We start from the raw sequence: 22,048 nt of genomic DNA on the forward strand, positions 1-22,048 counted from the left end.
GACCATTTCCTCTCCACCTTCCTAGCCAGAAACACAATTTTTTCATGCGCAATTGTTTCATTGACCAGGGATATCCACGCCCCAGATGTCGGGGCCTCACTGGCCAGCCATAGCCGGGCAATACAGACCCTGGCTAAAGCGCATAAGTTAATAACATATCGCCTACTAGGTGGATCTAAGGCTTCCTCGTCCACAATCAACAGTGTACAAAGTGCTGGAGTACATACGAAGGAGGGAATACTTGTGTCACATAAGATCCGTATAACCGCCGTCCAAAACACAGACACGCCAGGACACAACCATAGTAAGTGCCAGAAGTCTGCATCCATGACCCCACATCTAGGGCATTGTGAGTTGTGAGCACCCCCGATATGTGCTAATCTCACCGGGGTCATATACACCCTGTGTAGAATGAATAGTTGTAATTGCCGATATCTAACAGAGGAAGTGGAGATCCGATGGGCCCCTATGGCAGTATTCCAGGCATCATCCGATAGCATACCCACATCTGATTCCCACTTACCCCGAAGAGCCGTGAGAGGGTCACTATGGTGCATTAGCAGGATACGACCATATATCCTAGAGACTAAGTGTCCCGAGTCTAGCGTCTGCAACATTGTTTTAACCGGGGAGTCAGCTAGGACTGGAGGGCCATTTGGAAACTGGGCTGCCAGCGCATGTCTCAACCGTAGGAATTGAAAAAAGACCCTTGAAGGAATGTTATGTGCGTGTTGAAGTTGTTGGAAAGAGTTAAGAATCCCATCACTATATACATGGCACAGGGATGATACTCCCTATCTTCCCCAAACCTCTCGGACCTGAAGATGACACAGTTCCGGTAGCCCATATATATTATCCAGAGGGGTGTCCGGGTCGACGCCATGGCCCCGCATCACCGAGTGCACCGCTTTCCATATTAGAAGGTGTGGCCGGAGAGACTAGCCAGCCACACGTGTAATGGCGTCTGCGGCACTGAAGGGGTTAACCCTCGTGCCCGGCGCCATGTTACGGACTGTTTAAAAGTTTGTTTAATTATGTGTTTTACTTTTAACATGTCATATGTAGTTCTCTGTGCACCATTGCAGGAAGGCATGTTTAACTGTATCTATTTTATATTCAAGACAGGCTTGGTGTATATTTAAAGGAAAAATGCAGTTACTATAGCTGTCTGAATACGCATCTCGTATCCTCTGGAAATAGGAAGGGGCATGCTAAGGGCCCTGTACTAGCAGTGAGGTGTGAAGGACAATACCTTTTGATGTGTAAGTTCCTTAGAGAGAGATGCTAATCATTGGGTTTATGGGCTTGGATTTGATATACGATCCCTGAATGGAAGTTAAAGGAAGGAAGACCGTTTGTTTGTATTGTAGCCATTCCTGTTGTAATCTTAAACACTGAGATTGCCTGCAGATGGGAATGACCAGACACATTTGTATTTTGAAGATATGTGATAAATTTATCAATAGTGAATGTTAATCTGATACCAAACGTTGTCTGGGTGACAGGAAGGAGGATATTGTTTTATTGCACTTATATCCTTGTAAAATGTAATTTATTGGTATTTTGTAAAATAACCTGATTGGTTGGAGAAGACAGGGAGGGCTTACCCCCCTGTGGTACTGTGTGGAAAACTGACATAAATAGGAGACCTGCGTGCCTCCAGAGTTGTAGTTATACCATCTTATTCTGCTGGAACATCTTGCTGTATGCTGTTGCCCCTAGCAATAGGGAAGAGTTCTCTTTAGAACTATATTTGAGCAAATAAACATCTTTGCCTCAAGACTGCTTCATCTTGTGACCAACAGGGTTAGGCCAAACCTAGCCCCGTTCTCCGGCTGTCCAGGGAAGCACCTGTCGTCTCCAAGCTCCGCCTTCCGCCAGCTACCGGTAGAGGCCTAGCAAGTGGCTAGTGGGGATTCGTCGACACCACACAGGTGTGGTAAAGCAGTGCGTCGGCACATACAGAGCAGAACCGTGGTTCCAAACGCCACGGCAGGTTAGGAGTTTGGTGGTGGCAGCAAGAACCCGCCCACAACGCAGTGAGTGGAGTCAGTAACAGGCGGTTACTGACGGTAAGCGGGAATCCCCTAGGTGGTCAGGCCTCGTGCGGCTTGACCTTCCATTCTGTGCGCAGTCGACGGGACGCGGCAAGCGACGAGTGCTTCCGTACGGTACCGTCCTGTCACAGAAATTGGTGGCATAGAGGTGGGATAATCCCAGGCGGCTTTTCATCACCCGATTGGAGAAGCCGAGTTACTCAGGAGAGGAGTAACTGCAGCGCAGGAGAACGCACAAGATGGCGGAATTCAGCGGAATGTCCAAGGAGGATCTGGAGATCGTATGCCAGGGGAAGGGTGTGGAAATCCCTTCCAACGCGTCCAGAAGCGTCATGAAGGCGGCGCTCAGGAGCTGGGAGGAGTCTCATCGGGCGGAGGTGGAAAACACTGACGGCGTCAGCATCGCAGAGGACGGCCCAACAGTGGACCTTCGCGAGGAACCGGTGAGAACCACAAGCCCCGCCCTCTCTCACAGCAGTAATAATTCCCAGCAATCCCTAGCAGGGCCAGGATCCCAACGTCCCAGGGGGGTCAGTACGGATAGCCTAGCAGATCGGCTAGCGGAATTGGGGGAAAGGGCAACGGAGCAAGAGCGCTTGATCATCATCCAGATGTGGCGTGATGAGCGGGCACCACAGGCCGTGGTACCCCGGGAGCCGTTGTCAGCTGTTGTACACAGATCAGGACGTATACAGTTTGCCAAGTTTGCAGACAGTGCTGGGGACATTGATGGACATTTACAAGTTTTTGAAAGGACTTGTAAACTACACGATCTACCCAAGTCAGAGTGGGTGAGACACCTTGTGCCCACTCTGCATGGAGAGGCCTTGGAGGCCTATCGAGGAGTGGCGACGGAGGACTGTGGGAACTACGACGAAGTCGAGAAGGCCCTCCTCCAGCGATTCTTCATCACTCCCGAGTCTTACAGGAAGAAATTCAGAGACTTGCCTAAGAATCCTAGCAGCACCCATGAGCAGTTCGCCACCCAGCTGCGGCAGTACGTGGTGAAGTGGGTGAAGGATTCGGAAGCCACTACATGGGACACACTGATCGACCTGATCTGCAGGGAGCAGTTCTACCGCAGGTGCGCCCAAGAAGTGAAGGAGTGGGTGCTAGATCGGGAGCCACCCAGCTTAAAAATGGCTGCCCAATTAGCCGACAAATATGTGGCAATTCGGCCACGGGGGCAGAAGCGCCCCGCCAGCAGCCAGCTCCAACAGACTGTACCACCAAAGGGACCACCCTCTTCAGCTCATCACCCCCAAAGACAAGCATCTTCCAACCCGGGTGCTCTTGGCCAGCAACTGCACCGCAGCGTCCCTGCAACTGATCAGAGATCATCGGTGCCACGACTGGAGAAGAAGTGCTACGGCTGTGGGAAAATCGGACATCTGAGGATGAACTGTCCTGCATCCCAAGCACCCCAGACTCGTGCCCCAAATCCGAGTGCTGGAGCCCGGATCGCTTGTTTGACGAGTGGAGATGAGCCTACAGAGACTGTTCCCCCTCCAGTCAGTCCGATGGAGTGTGGCGAGAGACAGGTGCACTCTGCGGAGAGAGTCACCTGCATGGCCAAACAGCCCCTACACAACATGTGGAGGCACCTGCAGCCAGTCCACGTGGGACCCCTGCAGGGAGAAGGCCTAAGAGACTCTGGGGCCTCAATCACTGTGGTGAGCCCCCACCTTATAGATCCTGCTGCAGTATTGCAGGGTCGCACTGCCACGGTCACCCTGGCAGAAGGAACAGAAAAAGCGGTTCCCATGGCAAGAGTCTACCTGGACTGGGGAGCTGGACCAGAGTTGCGAGAAGTTGCCGTCATGGATGGTCTCCCAACTGATGTGGTCCTAGGAAATGATCTGGGTGGTGGGATCGTCACTATGTTTGTTGGCGCCATTCCCCGGAGTCAAGTTCCAAAACCACCGTTGACATCAGCTACTCCAGCACAGCCCAGCCCAGAGGAAAAGACTACAGCTGCTAGACAACTGCCAGCACAGCCAACCACAGCATCAACCAGCCCAGAGGAAAAGATCACAGCGGCTAGATCAGTACATCGACCCCGCATGCCTTTTGCCTCTGGTATGCCTACGTCCCCTAGCAACGCAGAGGATGTCGGTTCCAGCTCGTTTGATCCTGTGGGGGTGCCCAAAGATGCTCCTGACCCAAGTGGTTTGCCAACTCCGGCGGTGAGTATGAGAAACCACACTGACTTTTCCATGACTGACCCCTACCAGACTGACCCTAGTAATCCCCACCTAGATCCCCCTGTAGAGTGTCCCAATTTAGGAGAGATTGAGGGCCACAGGCAGGAGTTTAGGGTGGCTCAACTCTCTGACCCGTCCCCGAAAGGCATGAGGCGCCACTCTGGCAGCGGCCTTGACAGGGTTGGGGCAGGAAGTTTGACCTGGCGGGAAGGGTTAAGGTACAGGGTAGACAGGAAAGTGGGAGGGGATAGACCAGATAGGGAATGTGTCCAACTGGTCCCCTCAGGGAAAGTTCCTGCGCAACCGGTGTCGGTTGCCAGTGAAACCCCTTTGGACAGCAACCCGGGGACAGACCGTACCCTGAAGTGCCTGACACAGAGCTTACCCTGGTCTGGAATGTCGGATGACGCCCAGACCAACTGTAAGGCTGGTGCCATGCGTTGGCAGCCGGGGCACTCCAGCGGTTGTGTTGTCTCTGGGCCTCTGCCCATAGGAGAACCCTTGCAGCAAGTTGCTGTGGACATAGCAGGTCCCTTGCCTGTGCACAGTGGATCGGGGAAGACACGCAGCCTCCCTGTAGTGGATGCCACACAGGATCCAGAGGCTGGTGGTCTGGCCGCCATCACTGTGGCACAGGTAGCGGACGAGGAGGGAAGAGTAGGCCTAGGTGACAGGGTAGGTTTCCCGAGTCATAGGTCGACAGAAGAGGATTGGAGGGCAGGTCTGACAGTTAGGGCAGACAGTTGCCAGATAGGTATGACGGAGGTGCAGTGCCTGGGGCACCATGTGGGAGGAGACAGGGGTAGGCCCAACCCAGAGGGGGTGGAGGCAACCAGAGGCTGTCCCCGACCCACATCACCCAGACCGGTACTGACCTTAGAACCTGTAAGGCCCTACGGACATGTTGTCATTTACTTTAGTCCTGTAGCGAACCCCTTGACAGAGATGGCTAGGAAGGGCATTCCCAAGTCAGTGGACTTTGCACCCGCTTGCGAGTTGGCATTCCAGTCATTGAAGAAGGCTCGGGTACCCGCTCCCGTGCTGATGGCGCACATTCTTGACCAGGACTGTGTGTTACGAACTATTGCGCCACTGCACGGACTGGGAGCAGTACCGAGCCAGAAAGAGCCATATGGGCAGGAGCACCCTGTGGCCTGGTTGAGCAGTATACTGCTATTGTGGGAGCTGGGGTATGCCACAATTGGGACACCTTGGGTGGCACTTGTTTGTAACCGGCCCCCCACCGTGGTGACTTACCACCTACCTGTTAGGTGGCTGCAACCTACCTTGGGGGAATTGGACAGACTTTTGTGGTGGAGCCTTGAACTTGGACTTCAGGTGGACTATTTGAACATTGTGCACCCACGAAGAGAGGCCCACTGCACTATGGATGAACTGTCTAGGCCAGAGCCTACACCCCCCAGGTAGCGTCCCCTTCACCCCAACGGACTGCGGGACCAGGACCCAAATCGTTGGGACATGGGTCCCTGGTTGACCCGCTTGAATGGGGGGGGAGGAATGTGGCCGGAGAGACTAGCCAGCCACACGTGTAATGGCGTCTGCGGCACTGAAGGGGTTAACCCTCGTGCCCGGCGCCATGTTACGGACTGTTTAAAAGTTTGTTTAATTATGTGTTTTACTTTTAACATGTCATATGTAGTTCTCTGTGCACCATTGCAGGAAGGCATGTTTAACTGTATCTATTTTATATTCAAGACAGGCTTGGTGTATATTTAAAGGAAAAATGCAGTTACTATAGCTGTCTGAATACGCATCTCGTATCCTCTGGAAATAGGAAGGGGCATGCTAAGGGCCCTGTACTAGCAGTGAGGTGTGAAGGACAATACCTTTTGATGTGTAAGTTCCTTAGAGAGAGATGCTAATCATTGGGTTTATGGGCTTGGATTTGATATACGATCCCTGAATGGAAGTTAAAGGAAGGAAGACCGTTTGTTTGTATTGTAGCCATTCCTGTTGTAATCTTAAACACTGAGATTGCCTGCAGATGGGAATGACCAGACACATTTGTATTTTGAAGATATGTGATAAATTTATCAATAGTGAATGTTAATCTGATACCAAACGTTGTCTGGGTGACAGGAAGGAGGATATTGTTTTATTGCACTTATATCCTTGTAAAATGTAATTTATTGGTATTTTGTAAAATAACCTGATTGGTTGGAGAAGACAGGGAGGGCTTACCCCCCTGTGGTACTGTGTGGAAAACTGACATAAATAGGAGACCTGCGTGCCTCCAGAGTTGTAGTTATACCATCTTATTCTGCTGGAACATCTTGCTGTATGCTGTTGCCCCTAGCAATAGGGAAGAGTTCTCTTTAGAACTATATTTGAGCAAATAAACATCTTTGCCTCAAGACTGCTTCATCTTGTGACCAACAGGGTTAGGCCAAACCTAGCCCCGTTCTCCGGCTGTCCAGGGAAGCACCTGTCGTCTCCAAGCTCCGCCTTCCGCCAGCTACCGGTAGAGGCCTAGCAAGTGGCTAGTGGGGATTCGTCGACACCACACAGGTGTGGTAAAGCAGTGCGTCGGCACATACAGAGCAGAACCGTGGTTCCAAACGCCACGGCAGGTTAGGAGTTTGGTGGTGGCAGCAAGAACCCGCCCACAACGCAGTGAGTGGAGTCAGTAACAGGCGGTTACTGACGGTAAGCGGGAATCCCCTAGGTGGTCAGGCCTCGTGCGGCTTGACCTTCCATTCTGTGCGCAGTCGACGGGACGCGGCAAGCGACGAGTGCTTCCGTACGGTACCGTCCTGTCACAGAAGGGATTGCTTAATAAGCGGTATTGTGGACATTTTAACGCTGCCACAGAGAAGTAGCTTTAATGGGGAGCCCCCCGGGTAGTCGTGATGCAACATCAGTGAATGCAAAGCCAAGGGATCGAGATCATTAACCCACTCCCAGACATGTATCAGTTGCGCCGCGTAGTAGTAGAAACGGAAATTGGGGAGGGCCAGACCCCCCATTTCACGTGTTCTGGTCATGGTATCTAGTTTTAAGCGTGCACGTTTACTAGCCCACACCAGGGAGGACAGCAACCCGTCTATTTGTTTAAAAATCTTTTGTGGGATATAAACGGGTGATTGCTGCAGGACATAGAGAAGCTTGGGCAGGAAGACCATTTTAACCATATTAACCCGCCCCGCATCTGCACTCGGCCGCGGAGATACCCTATTTGAGGAGTAATATTAAGAGAAGAGAATTTTTGAGAGTTATTAGACACCCAGATACCCAAATATTTGAATGATTCCACCCACTTCAATGGAAGAACCACCAACGGGGAGGCAGGGACTTCGCCCTTAAGTGGGATAATAGAGGATTTCTCCCAGTTTATCAGTAAACCAGAGTATCGCCCGAACCCATCAATAATTTCCAAGATCCTAGGCATAGACTCAGCATAGCGATCCACAAACATCAGGATGTCATCAGCGTATAGGGCCACTCTGTCCTCCCGATCACCCACTTTAAGTCCATAAATACCCGCATCAGTTCTTAGAATACATGCAAGGGGTTCAACGGCCATAGCAAACAGGGTAGGGGACAAGGGGCATCCCTGTCGCGTGCCTCTAGATAAGGGAAAGGAGTGAGATATGAAACCATTGACCGCCACCCTTGCCGAGGGAGAGGAGTACATCAGTCGGACATATTTAATAAATTTCGGGCCGATGCCAATTCTACGCATAACTTCCCATAAATATTCCCACTCCACAGAATCAAAAGCCTTAGCGGCATCCAGCGAATAATTTAGATTCATATAAGCGACTATAGAAGGATACAAATTCAGCCGTCATCTGTGGAGTCTGGGTCAGGTGGACACCTTCAGTGCTCACAATCTCTACCACCACACAAGTAGGTCTGTCTCCCCGAGCCAGTGAGGCCAGGTATGTCCCCGGCCTGTCCCCCGTAGCGTAAAAGGTATGGGATGAGAAAAGGAGTCTATGCTGAGTCTTTTCCATTAGGTAGTCTCTCCATTCCCTCTGAGCCGACAACCAGGCTGACTTGGAACTAATCAAGGAATCCTGCAAGTATTGTAGTTCTGCAGCGACACTCCGGGCCACCAACTCAGCCTCCCTTCTCCTATAGAAGGATTTTAACTCAGACACCCGTTTAATCAAACTCCCCCGTAGAAAAGCCTTAAATGTGTCCCATAAGTTAGAGATAGACTGGTCAGTACTATTTAGCTCGAAAAACTCCCGCCATGCGGCTACCATTTCAGATCCATCTCCCATGTGAACGAGCCAGAATGGGTTAAATTTCCACACAGCTTGGCCTCTATCACAATTAAAGTCTAAATTAAAGGTCAATGGGGAGTGGTCTGATATACCTCTAGTCTCATATCTAATGTTACCGACGCGGGGAACCATGTCATTCGAGAGGAGGGCCAGGTCAATCCTAGAGAACGAAGAATGGGAGTGTGAGAAACACGAATATTGTTTAAGAGAAGGGTGTCTCAGTCTCCACGGATCGACCAGGCCCAACCCCGACACCTCATTTGCAAACCCAGATCTCCCAGGCCCCGCAGCAGACGGAGACATGGAGAGCCTATCCATTGCCACGTCTAGCACATTATTGAAGTCCCCCAAGCAAATAACAGACACCCCGGGGGATAAGGCCATGAACCCAGCAACCCTCTTAAGTACATCGGGAGAGTATGGAGGGGGCACAGACTGCCAGCAGGAGAACAGGAACATAAAATAACCTACATTTCAAGAACACATATCTCCCCCAAGGATCCGTTTGTATAGATTCCATTACAAAAGGGACGGTCCGTTTAATAAGGACTGAGACCCCGCGTGAGGCGGACGTGTGCATAGAGTGATATGCCCAACCCACCCAGGGCTTCTTCAGTGAGAGAATCTTACTACCTACCAAGTGTGTTTCCATAAGACAAACAATATCAGCAGCATAGTGTTTGAGCTGTCGGAGCACAAGAGACCTCTTAACTTTATCATTGAGCCCTCTCACATTCCACGATAACACCTTAATCCCCGTCATAGCACATCAAAGGTATAATCAGTGCATCGCCCCGCAGCCGGTCAGCCCCGCCACATACAAATTCTGTAACCAGACACCATTACTTATATTGCACAGTTGTAAACCATGTACTTTCACTACATACATTTCCGCTCAAAAAATAAACATAACCCAACCCCCTCCCCTCCCCCCCCACCCTGTATACCACCCCCAACATGCAGCATACCTGGATCCCAAAACTGAGTGTACATAACTAAAATAAACCAAACTGTATTGCACCATCGGCCGGTGCATACACTCCTTAATCGGGGCCAAGAATGTAATGACTCTCGGGAATAGAGAACAACTAGAAAACAGCAAAATTAGAAAGTTACTCCCAGCCACTAACCACTCCCCCCTCGAAAACAAAAAAACAAATGAGGGGGGATTATAAAGATCCGCCCCCTAGGTCCCTCTAATACCCAAAATAAAAAACACACTCGGATATCAGAAAACCACCTATGTCAGGACAAACATTCAGCAATCCCCCCTCTCCCCCCATCCTCCCACACTGACACCGATAATATAACCGGAAGAAAAGAGAGCAAAAGAACCCCAAGGTATAATCATACACAAGAACATATCAAGTATATCGTGGATGACTTGAAGAGTATACATATGTCCTGTCTGAGCTGCGGTAACAAGGTAAGGGAAGCATTGACAGCACTCAAACAGGCCCGCATCCTATCACTTCGCAATATCTAACACATGTATTTAAGACAGGCAAAATAATTAGCCATAAAGGAGAACAGAAGAAAATCAGCTTCCAATATCAGCCGGATAGTTACTAATCCGCAAGGGCGCGCCTCGCCGGGAATAGTCTGTCCAGCCACACCATGGCCTCACGAGGGGTCATGAAAAACTTTGTTTCCCCATCTGCCACTACCCGCAGCCTGGACGGGAGTAGCATGGCATACGGCAGGTCAAGTTCACGTAGTCTCCTCTTGACAGGTATAAACTGAGCCCTATCTTTTTGCACATCCACCGCAAAGTCCGGGAATACCGATATTGGCGATCCATTCCATTTCAGAGGGCCCTTAGTACGAGCCAGCCTCAGAACGGTGTCCCGATCCCGGTAGTGAAGGAACTTAGCAATAAAGGTACGGGGTGGAGCCCCCGGCGGCAGTGGGCGCATTGGGACTCTATGGGCCCGTTCAACAGAAAAATAAGGCGAGAATTCCTCAGATCCGAAAAAATCACGGAGCCATTTTACAAGAAATTCCTCGGGAGTGGAGCCCTCTTCTTTTTCAGGCAGGCCAATAAAGCGGACATTATTGCGCCGCAGACGCCCCTCCACATCCGTGAGCTTTTTGCGTACATCATTCATCTGGGACTCCAAAGCATCAGTGCGACGACCCAGCGGACCAACGGAGTCTTCAATATTGGAAATACGGGTCTCCGCTTCTCCCACTCTCTCTCTCACCCGCTGGAGGTCCTGATGAATAATGGAGAGGTCGGATTGCACCTGCCCGATTTTATCATCCAGACGCACTTCACTGGCATTTACCGCATCCAGGACTCTCTGCAGTGCAGCATCTGGAGGGTCAGAGGAGACGGAGCTATAAGCAGGAGATGGGGGCGATGTCTCGGATCTTGTAGTCTCCCCTCTCCGCTGCTGGGGGCCCTGGTCACGGACAAACTTATCCATCGCTCCCGCCGCCGCGCCGGTCTGGCGACCCTTCACCATTTTGGACAGCACGGTGTTGGTTCTCCTGGTCCGCAGGACGTATCAAAGCAAATATAGGCAAAGAAAGGGGGGGATGCCCACCCCAGTCGGCAAACGGGCGTCAGGCAAACTATAGATATGTAAAAATAGTCAGCAGGGCCACAATCACTAGATGTACTGCAAAGTGACCGGCCACTTCAGCAGGGGCGCAGGGATTATCACTCCCGACCAGAGCTGCAGGACATATAAAATCGATTCCCGGCACTTGAGGATTAAAATAGAAGGAGGGAGAGGGTCATATGCATCCCAGTATCCACCAGTGTCCCCAGCACCTGAATCCCTGTATAGCAGACTGAGTCCAGACAATGGCCGCCAAGGCAGTTACCCCGGAGAAATTCAGGGTACCCCACACTCGTCCAGACTTCCCCCACAGGTGTATGGGTGCCTCTCCTCTACAGACAAGTCCCGCAAGTGTGTCCCGACAGGCTGGTGTAGGCGGCGGCGGACAGCGGGGCCGCACTTCCGGTTTCGCGGGCAGCGCGTCCCCGCAGCAGAGGAGACAGCTCAGGGAACTCCACCCGCGGCTTCCCCTGGACCACACAGAGACCCAGCAGGGCGACAGACAGGAGCACGGCACTCTCTCCCCGGCGCTTCAGTCGGCCGCAGCGAGCGGCAAGCGAGACAGGAGCAGAGCCGAACTTCCGGTCCATGCACGAGGTAGCAGCTCCCGGGACGGATCAGGGCCCACCGGCTCCCAAAGCTCACGGACCTCCAATAACAGCGGCAGCAGGTACAAATTTACTCCTGGGGGGGGGGGCAGGGGACACTCATAGGTCGGTGGCAGTAAAGTTGGACCCAGAGGGGGGTACAGGATATAATTAGAGGATGAAGTGGCTGGAGAGCTGCACAATATGAGTGCTACTCCATGCCCGTCCTGGCCACGCCCCCCGGTCACCTGTATGTTTAAAGGAAAAATGCACTTACTATAGATGTCTGAATAATCATCTCCTGTCAGTAGGAAGTGGCATGCTAATGGTCTTGTCCTAGCAGAGAGGTGTGAATGACAAAACCTTTTGATGTGTAAATTCCTTAGAGAGAGATGCTAATCACGGGGATCTCCTTATCCCATATGTAAAGTAGTTCTGGGCTTGGAACCTGTTTCATGTAATGATTTAATTGATATACGGACCCTGAATGGCAGATGCAGGAAGGAAAACGGTTTGTTGTGTTGCAGCCTTTCCTGTTGTAATCCCAAACACTGGGTTTGCCTGTGTTACGTTCCTGATGCTCAGAACTAGAAAGATGTTGTGAAGCGAGTCCAGAGCACCAGGACGTGACGCTGAGATAGGGATGGAACGGAAATAGCCCCTGGCACCCTACCTCCGTTGTTTTACCCGTGTGGTCAGTTCACGCCTGAGTGACTATGGTTTCTTGGGCCCACGGCAGCCGCGTTTGAAGGGCGGATTAGGTCTGCCCAACTCCGATGCCCCCAGGTCTTAGAGTGAGAAAAAGCGTGAACCGAGACAGGATAACAACAAGGGGACCTCTAACTAAAGCAAACCGAAGCTAGGGGCTACTAACTACCCTAAAACTAAACACATACACGCCGCCAAAGGAAAAGAACAACAAAAGATACCACTGTCCACTTCCCCACACGGCACCGCCGAGTTCTGGGGAGGACAGTGAAAAGCGGAAACCTCCGCAAAAACCTCAAATGCAAAAAGTAACACAAGGACTAAGCGGCCTAGGCGGCAACACGCGGCAGAAGCCGCTACTCACGAAACTGGGAGAGAACCCCAGGAAATGAGAACCCCCAGATGACTACAACAGGTTCACTTGGACAGGAAAGATTCCCAGGATCGGCTTCAGAACTCCAGGACTCAGAAGCACAGGGAGCAGGATCGACCAGATACAGCTGACCAGGAACAGACGTTACAAGGCAGGAACAGCGTACAGGAGAGAATATAACAGGGAGCCCTCCAATAGCTGCAGCGAAGCTTAATTAGTAATGTCGTGCAGCTGCCCTGCTGCACGACCAGAGCTAACAGGTGTACTGATTGATAGGAAGCAACGGGGAACGCGGTTCGTCAGTGGCGTCCCCGTTGCCAGGGACCCGGCGGCTCAGCGCGCATGGCGTCCTGGCGTTGCTAGGCGCCGGGCGGGCAGGGAGGGAGGTGCGGCGGCCGTGAGCGTCGCTCGGAAGCAGACCGTTGCGGCGCCGTGGTCCGCGGTACCTAACAGCCTGGAGATGTAAATGAGACAGAAACATTTGTATTTTGAAGCTATGTGATAAATTTATCAATAGTGAATGTTAATCTGATACCAAACGTTGTCTGGGTGACAGGAAGGAGGATATTGTTTTATTGCACTTATCTCCTTTTGAAATGTAATTTCTTTATTTGTATTTTCTAAGATAACTTGATTGGATAGAAAGGGCTCAGGGAGGACATAACCCCCTGTTGTACTGTGTGGAAAATCGACATAAAAAGGAGGCCTGCGTGCCTCCAGAGTATAATTGTACCATCTTCATTCTGCTGGAACATCTTGCTGTATGCTGTTGCCCCTAGCAATAGGGAAGAGTCTTTTTAAAGACTATTATTGAGCAAATATCTGCCTCAAGAAGATAGCTTCATCTTGTGACCTACAGGGTTATGCCAAACATAGCCCCATCCTCCGGCTGTGCAGGGAAGCACCTAACGTCTCCAAGTTCCGCCAGCTACCGGTAGAGGCATAGCAAGTGGCTAGTGGGGATTCGTCAACACCACACAGGTGTGGTAAGGCAGTGTGTCAGCACATACAGAGCAGAACCGTGGTTCTAAACGCCACGGCAGGTTAGGAGTTTGGTGGTGGCAGCATAAACCTGCCCACAGCGCAGTGGGTGGAGTCAGTAACAGGCGGTTACTGACGGTAAGCGGGAATCCCCTATGTGGTCAGGTCCCGTGTGACCTAACCTTCCATTCTGTGCACAGGGGACGGGACGCGGAAGCGGCGAGTGCTTTCGTACGGAACCGTCCTGTCACATAGGTGAAGTAAGAATTCCAGACCCTGTAATAAATCCCATCTGGGCCACGCCAGAGCGACTAGAAGTAGCATTCCTCCTTGTTGCTTGAACTTCCGCAGGACCCTGGGCAGGAGTGACACTGGAGGGAACACGTAATGCAGCCGAAAGTTCCATGGAATGGCTAGTGCGTCCACGAACACTGTTTGAGGATCCCTGGTCCTTGATCCAAAGACCGACACCTTGTGATTGTGTCAAGACGCCATCAGGTAGGCCCCATGTGTCCACTAGGAGTTGAAAGACTTCCGGATGAAGATTCCGCTCTCCGGCGTGTACATCCTGACTGAGAAAGTCCGCTTCCCAGTTTAGGACACCCAGAATGAACACTGCCGATATTGCTGGCAGATGGCATTCCGCCCAACAAAGGATTTCTGACACTTCCAACATTGCCATGCGGCTTCGAGTACCACCTTCTTGGTTCAAGTATGCCACCGTGGTGGTGTTGTCTGATCGTACTTGAACAGGCCTGTTCTGTACCAGAGGCAGGGCGAGAGTTAACACACTGAACACAGCTCGCAGCTCCAGAATGTTTATCGGGAGAAGAGATCCCTCCTTGGTCCAACGACCCTGGAAAGAGTGTTGCTCCAACACCGCACCCCATCCCCGCAGACTGGCATCCGTTGTCAGTAAGATCCAGTCGGGGATCCAGAAGGGACGGCCCTTGCTCAATTGCTGGTCCTGTAGCCACCAGGTCAGCGACTGACTAACCTCGAGAGTCAAAGTAATCATGTGATATCTGATCTTCTGAGGTAGGCCTTTCCACTTGGAAAGAATTAATCTCTGCAGAGGGCGGGAATGAAATTGAGCGTACCCCACCATGTCGAAAGCCGACACCATCAGGCCAAGTACTTGCATCGCCGAGTGTATCGACACTCTGAGGCGACAGAGGAAGCATCTTATCCTGTCCTGAAACTTCAGGACTTTCTCCGGAGACAAGAACAGACATTGACTGTATGTGTCCAGCAGTGCTCCCAGGTGCACCATGCTCTGAGCTGGGACCAGCGAGGATTTCTTCCAATTGACTAGCCACCCGTGGGCTTGTAGAAGCTTACCGTCAGTTGTAGATGACTGAGGAGGACATCGTGGGAGTGTTCCAGGATAAGCAGGTCGTCCAGCTACGGCAGAATCCTGAAACCCTGGCGACGGAGATGTGCAGTCATTACGGACATAACCTTGGTGAAGATCCGAGGAGCCGTGGTCAGTCCAAATGGCTGAGCCTGGAACGGATAGTGTAGGTTGCCAATAGCAAAACGCAGATACTGCTGATGTGACTTGGCAATGGGTATATGCAGGTACGCATATCCTGAATATCCTGGGATACCATATAGTCTCCGGGTTCCATCGCCAACGCAACTGAACATAGCGTCTCCATACGGAACTTGGACACTCTCACAAACTTGTTTAATGACTTGAGGTTGAGTATAGGCCGGAATAACCCATTGGGTTTGGGGACTAGAAACAGGGTCGAGTAGTAACCACTGCCCCTTTGGGACAGAGGTACCGGCACTACCACTCCAGTATCCAGGAGTGAACTCACAACCTGCTGCAGAGTTTACGCCTTTAGTGGATCCGAAGGGATAACCGTTGTGCAAACCTGGTGAGGGGGACGTCTCTTGAAAGAGACTGCGTACCCGTGAGAGACAACTTCTCGCACCCATGCGTCTGTAGTGGTCTTCAACCAGACCTGAGTGAACTGCAGAAGTCGGCCTCCCACCCTGAGGCCCCACAGGGGGAGGCCCGCCCCATCATACGGCAGGCTTGTCTTGTTTAGAAGCAGGCTGACGGGCGGCCCAGGACTGCATTGTCTTGGGCTTAGTGGTTTTGGAGATTGTCTCGGGTATGCCTGACAGGAATGAAAAGTGGTACCTTTTGTCTTCTGTGCAGAAGGATTAGTATTTGGGAGAAAAGCAGTCTTAGCAGACGTCAATTCAGACACAATTTTATTTAGGTCTTCCCCAAATAAGATGTCTCCCTTAAAAGGGAGTACCCCCAAGGTCTTTTTGGAGTCTAGGTCCAAAATCCATGACCTCAACCACAGAATATGGCGAGCCAGGACAGATGTAGTCGACGCCTTGGCCACAAACACACCGGCCTCAGAGGACGCCTCCTGAATGTAATAGGCGGCGGTGCTAATATGAGACAGGTGCTGTCTGGCCTTGTCAGATATCCCCAGGCAGCTCGTCCTCTAATGCCTGAACCCATGCTTCAATACCTTCTGCAGCCCAGGAGGCTGCTATAGTGGTCTATGTACAGCAGCTGTCAGGGAGTAAATACACTTCAGGCATCCCTCCACGCACTTATCTGTCGCTTCCTTCAGTGAGGTGACAGGCAGAGTGGACGACACGAGGCGGGTGACGCGAGGATACCGCTTGTTACATAACTCTGCCAGGAGAGGATATTGAGCTAAGGCCGTTTAGAGAGAGGGAATTTCTTCCCTAGATTAGACCAGGGTTCCCATCTGATGTCCACCAAATGGTCAGAATGGGGTAATAGATTTTCAGTCACCTTCTGCAGTTTTCTTAGTGACAGTAGTGGAATCCTCGTCATCAGTGATTTGTAGGATCTGCTTAATAGCAACCACAAGGGCAGGGACATCAGTTTGCACTGTAGAATCCTCGTCAGAAACGCCTGATTCAGTGTCTGACAGCACAGTATGCTCCCCTCCTCTTCACATGAAACATCTGAGAGATTTGTGGGTTGTGAGGAGGAAGCAGTCCGCTTTGATGACCCAGAGACACGAGAGTGACCTGGGGTAGATTTTTGTCTGACCAAGGAATGAGTTACTGTAACTGGTTAGACAGGTTTTCCGCCCAAGGCGCATTAACCATAGGGACTATTTGTGGCTGTAATGGTACAGGTGGTCCCATAGGGGGCGTTAGGCGTTCCTAGAGTCCGGAATAATGTGCCTGAGTCCCCAGTACACAACACCTGCGAATGAATGCAGTATTATGTGACTGAGTACACAGTAGAATAAACGTAAGAGGTAAATACTGTGACGTACTATATAAACGACCCTGACGCACCTAGGGGGTAATTTAGAGTTGATCGCAGCAGCAAATTTGTTATTAGCTGGGCAAAACCATGTGCAGTGCAGGGGGGGGGGCAGATATAACATGTGCAGAGAGAGTTAGATGTGGGTGGGTTATATTGTTTCTGTGCAGGGTAAATACTGGCTGCTTTATTTTTACACTGCAATTTAGATTTCCGTTTGAACACACCCCACCCAAATCTAACTCTCTCTGCACATGTTACACCTGCCCCCCCTTCAGTGCACATGGTTTTGCCCAACTGCTAACAAATTTGCTGCTGCGATCAACTCTGAATTAGGCCCCATGTCCCTTAGGGTACAGAATATAGGGGGTCATTCAGAGTGGATTGTAGCTGTGCTAAACTTAGCACAGCTACGATCATGTTTCCAGACATGCGGGGGGACGCCCAGCACGGGGCTAGTCGCCCCGCATGTCAGTGCCCCCCGCACAAGTACAAATGCATTGCACAGCGGCGATACTTTTGTACTTGTGGAGTAACTCCAGGCCAGCCGCAGGAGCCGGGACGTCACGCAGCTGCAGCGCCCCCCACACGGTCCGGCCACGCCTGCGTTGGCCAGACCACGCCCCCATAACGGCGGCCAAAAGCCACCGTGCCGCCCCCTCCCACACAGTGACCTGATCGCTGCGATAAACTGCAGTGAGTGATCGGGTCGGAATGACCCCCATAGTGATAGATCTCTGGGAAATCCTGAAAGTGAAACCTCTTAGCAGATACAGCCACACGCAATCACATTAGCAATGCAGATAATTATTAGTATGATAATAAGACTGCACTGAACTATTTATATATATATATATTTATTTATTTAATATATACAGGTGGAGAATCCCTTATCCAAGATGCTTGGGACCAGAGGTATTTTGGATATTGGATTTTTCTGTATTTTGGAATAATTGCATACTATAATGAGATATCATGGTGATGGGACACAAGTCTAAGCACACAATTCATTTATGTTTCATATACACCTTATACACACAGCCTGAAGGTCATTTAATACAATATTTTTAATAACTTTGTGCATTAAACAAAGTTTGAGTACATTGAGCCATCACAAAACAAAGGTTTCACTATCTCAGTCTTACTCAAAAAAGTCCGTATTTTGGAATATTCGAATATGGGATACTCAACCTGTATAGATAAAGATATAGGCCCTCATTCCGAGTTGTTCGCTCGCAAGCTGCTTTTAGCAGCTTTACACACGCTAAGCCACCGCCTACTGGGAGTGAATCTTAGCTTATCAAAAATGCGAACTAACGATTCTCAAAATTGCGATTACACACTTCTTAGCAGTTTCTGAGTAGCTCCAGACTTACTCGGCATCTGCGATCAGTTCAGTGCTTGTCGTTCCTGGTTTGAAGTCACAAACACACCCAGCGTTCGCCCAGTTTCTCCAGCCACTCCCGCGTTTTTCCCAGAAACTGTAGCGTTTTTCCACACACGCCCATAAAATGGCCAGTTTCCGCCCAGAAACACCCATTTCCTGTCAATCACATTACGATCACCAGAACAAAGAAAAAACCGTGAGTAAAATACCCGACTGCATAGCAAATTTACTTGGCGCAGTCGCACTGCGGACATTGCGCATGCGCGACTAATCGCTCCATTGCGAGAAAAAAATAACGAGCGAACAACTCGGAATGACCCCCATAGAGAGAGAGAGAGATTACACCCGCAGCAGTCGGTGACTTGAATCAGGCAATGTGTATTGGGAAAATCACAGCATAACCAGCCTTTTTGTTTACGAATATATATTTATAACACAGCGCAGTCGTAGACCGGAGGTATATATCAGAATACTCGTAAAATATATTGTGTAATTGGTACACTCTTAACTAACGCTATACTCAATACTCAAGCGTTTGCAAAGTCTGAGCGCTGTGTTCAGGCGGCTTTACAGGGGAGACGTTGCCCTGCAGTCCTGGAGACTAGCAGCAGCTATGCTTAGAACATGGCGCCCAGCATCTCAGTCAGGGAGTGAGGGAGAGTGAGGAAGCTCCAGGGCGGGAAAAGCTGCAAGGAGATGGCGCCCTGGGTCGGGGGAGGGGCTACAGGTCAAGCGCCGACTCTCCAATACTGGTCTTCCACCCCAGGTACTAGTGAGCCTTATTAAAAGGGGCGTTAGTACGCTCGACCTGTGCTCTACTGCACTGGTGGCCAAGTGCTCGGTGACTATGCCCACACCAGTGTCGCGGTCCCTCTCCCTAGACCACTTCTGGAACGCGATTTAATGGCGGGTACCGCCTGCGTGACCATCCTACCTCCTCCCCGTAGCAGCCACGTGAAACAAGGAGAACGCTGCGACCGTGTGCACAAATCCGAAGCATCCCCGACCCAAGTACTCTGGAACAGAGCTACCGGGAGTATGCAGCGCCACTTGGGAGGTGACGGAGACGCAGCGCTGAATGTCACCCTGAAATATAACAGCGCTGCGGCCCTTGAAGTCTTCTTAGTACGCTTTTTCAGGGATGCCCACCACATTACGTGACCTGCTGCTACAGGCACCGCCTCGAAACTGAGCTCTCACTGACTGGAGGCGGGGTTACAGAGGAGGCCCCAATGCATCCTGGGACAGCCTAAAGCTTAATCTTGTTTGTGCCTCTGGATCAAGATCCACTCTACACCCGGATGTTTCCCTGTGGAACACAGTGTACACCGCTGCAGAACAATAAATTACCACTTTCAGACAAACACCGGGTACACTCTGGGCTATGTGTGTACCCGGTGATATCGCCCATCGGCCATACATGGAGGGAGCAGGCATCATCAGCGACATTGGGCACACACACTAGACAATTATGTGGACGATGTGTCAGAATCCGGCCCAATCAGAAAGCTGCAGAGATAGACAGACAGGAACATGAAGAGGCTGCTCACACTCACCAGATCCTCAGACAAGTTCCCATCATCCTCCAGGATCTGGAACAATTCTCCCTCAGCGTATTCTGTGACCACTACAACCTGCAGAGACAAAGCCAGGACAACAGGCTCTCAGCGAGGACACTGCCCCAACGGGGATACACATTCTTATCTCTGTGATTGGCTGATAGGGGATACAGACTGATCCTATTGGCTAGCCAGACAGCCAGAGTCCCCAGAAGAGACAAATTATACACAACCCTACTCTAATCACTACCGCTAGTGACTGAGGTCACTTCTATACATCCCTACTATAATCACTACCGGCAATGACTGAGGTCACACTTCTATACATCCCTACTATAATCACTACCGGCAGTGACTGAGGTCACACTTCTATACATCCCTACTCTACTCACTACCGGCAGTGACTGAGGTCACACTTCTATACATCCCCACTACAATCACTACCACTAGTGAATGAGGTCACACTTCTATACATCCCTACTCTACCCACTACCGCTAGTGACTGAGGTCACACTTCTATACATCCCTATTATAATCACTACCGGCAGTGACTGAGGTCACACATCTATACAGCCCTACTCTACTCACTACCGGCAGTGACTGAGATCACACTTCTATACATCCCTACTATAATCACTACCGGCAGTGACTGAGATCAACTACTATACATCCCTACTCTAATCACTACCGCTAGTGACTGAGGTCACACTTCTATACAGCCCTATTCTAATCCTTAACGGCAGTGACTGAGGTCACACTTCTATACATCCCTACTATAATCACTACCGGCAGTGACTGAGGTCACACTTCTATACATCCCTACTCTACTCACTACCGGCAGTGACTGAGGTCACACTTCTATACATCCCCACTACAATCACTACCACTAGTGAATGAGGTCACACTTCTATACATCCCTACTCTACCCACTACCGCTAGTGACTGAGGTCACACTTCTATACATCCCTATTATAATCACTACCGGCAGTGACTGAGGTCACACTTCTATACAGCCCTACTATAATCACTACCGGTAGTGACTGAGGTCACACTTCTATACAGCCCTACTATAATCACTACCGGCAGTGACTGAGGTCACACTTCTATAATCACTACCGGCAGTGACTGAGGTCACACTTCTATACAGCCCTACTATAATCACTACCGGTAGTGACTGAGGTCACACTTCTATACAGCCCTACTATAATCACTACCACTAGTGAATGAGGTCACACTTCTATACATCCCTACTCTACTCACTACCGCTAGTGACTGGAGGTCACACTTCTATACATCCCCACTACAATCACTACCACTAGTGAATGAGGTCACACTTCTATACATCCCTACTCTACCCACTACCGGCAGTGACTGAGGTCACACTTCTATACATCCCTATTATAATCACTACCACTAGTGACTGAGGTCACACTTCTATACAGCCCTACTATAATCATTACAGGCAGTGACTGAGGTCACACTTCTATACAGCCCTACTATAATCATTACCGGCAGTGACTGAGGTTACACTTCTATACATCCCTACTCTACTCACTACCGCTAGTGACTGGAGGTCACACTTCTATACATCCCCACTACAATCACTACCACTAGTGAATGAGGTCACACTTCTATACATCCCTACTCTACCCACTACCGGCAGTGACTGAGGTCACACTTCCATACATCCCTATTATAATCACTACCGGCAGTGACTGAGGTCACACTTCTATACATCCCTACTATAATCACTACCGGCAGTGACTGAGGTCACACTTCCATACATCCCTACTCTAATCACTACCGGTAGTGACTGAGGTCACGCTTCTATACATCCCTACTATAATCACTACCGCTAGTGACTGAGGTCACTTGTATACAGCCCTCCTATAGTCACTACCGCTAGTGACTGAGGTCACACTTCTATACAGCCCTACTATAATCATTACCGGCAGTGACTGAGGTCACACTTCTATACAGCCCTACTATAATCATTACCGGCAGTGACTGAGGTTACACTTCTATACATCCCTACTATAATACTACCACTAGTGAATGAGGTCACACTTATATACAGTATTACTATAAATCA

The 22,048-nt window shown here is 50.5% G+C and overlaps 1 protein-coding gene across 3 annotated transcripts in view; it reads right to left on the reverse strand.

Annotated features, from left to right (window-relative positions):
• The window catches only part of STK36 (serine/threonine kinase 36), a 295,926-nt gene that overhangs the window by 247,684 nt on the left and 26,194 nt on the right, over positions 1-22,048 (reverse strand). For all 3 annotated transcript variants that reach the window (XM_063935506.1, XM_063935505.1, XM_063935504.1), the window contains exon 4: positions 19,954-20,031. In XM_063935506.1, the coding sequence (XP_063791576.1) occupies positions 19,954-20,031 (78 nt within the window). The remainder of the gene's footprint in view (positions 1-19,953; positions 20,032-22,048) is intronic.

The sequence above is a fragment of the Pseudophryne corroboree genome, chromosome 7, assembly GCF_028390025.1.
Source record: "Pseudophryne corroboree isolate aPseCor3 chromosome 7, aPseCor3.hap2, whole genome shotgun sequence".
Taxonomy (NCBI): domain Eukaryota; kingdom Metazoa; phylum Chordata; class Amphibia; order Anura; family Myobatrachidae; genus Pseudophryne; species Pseudophryne corroboree.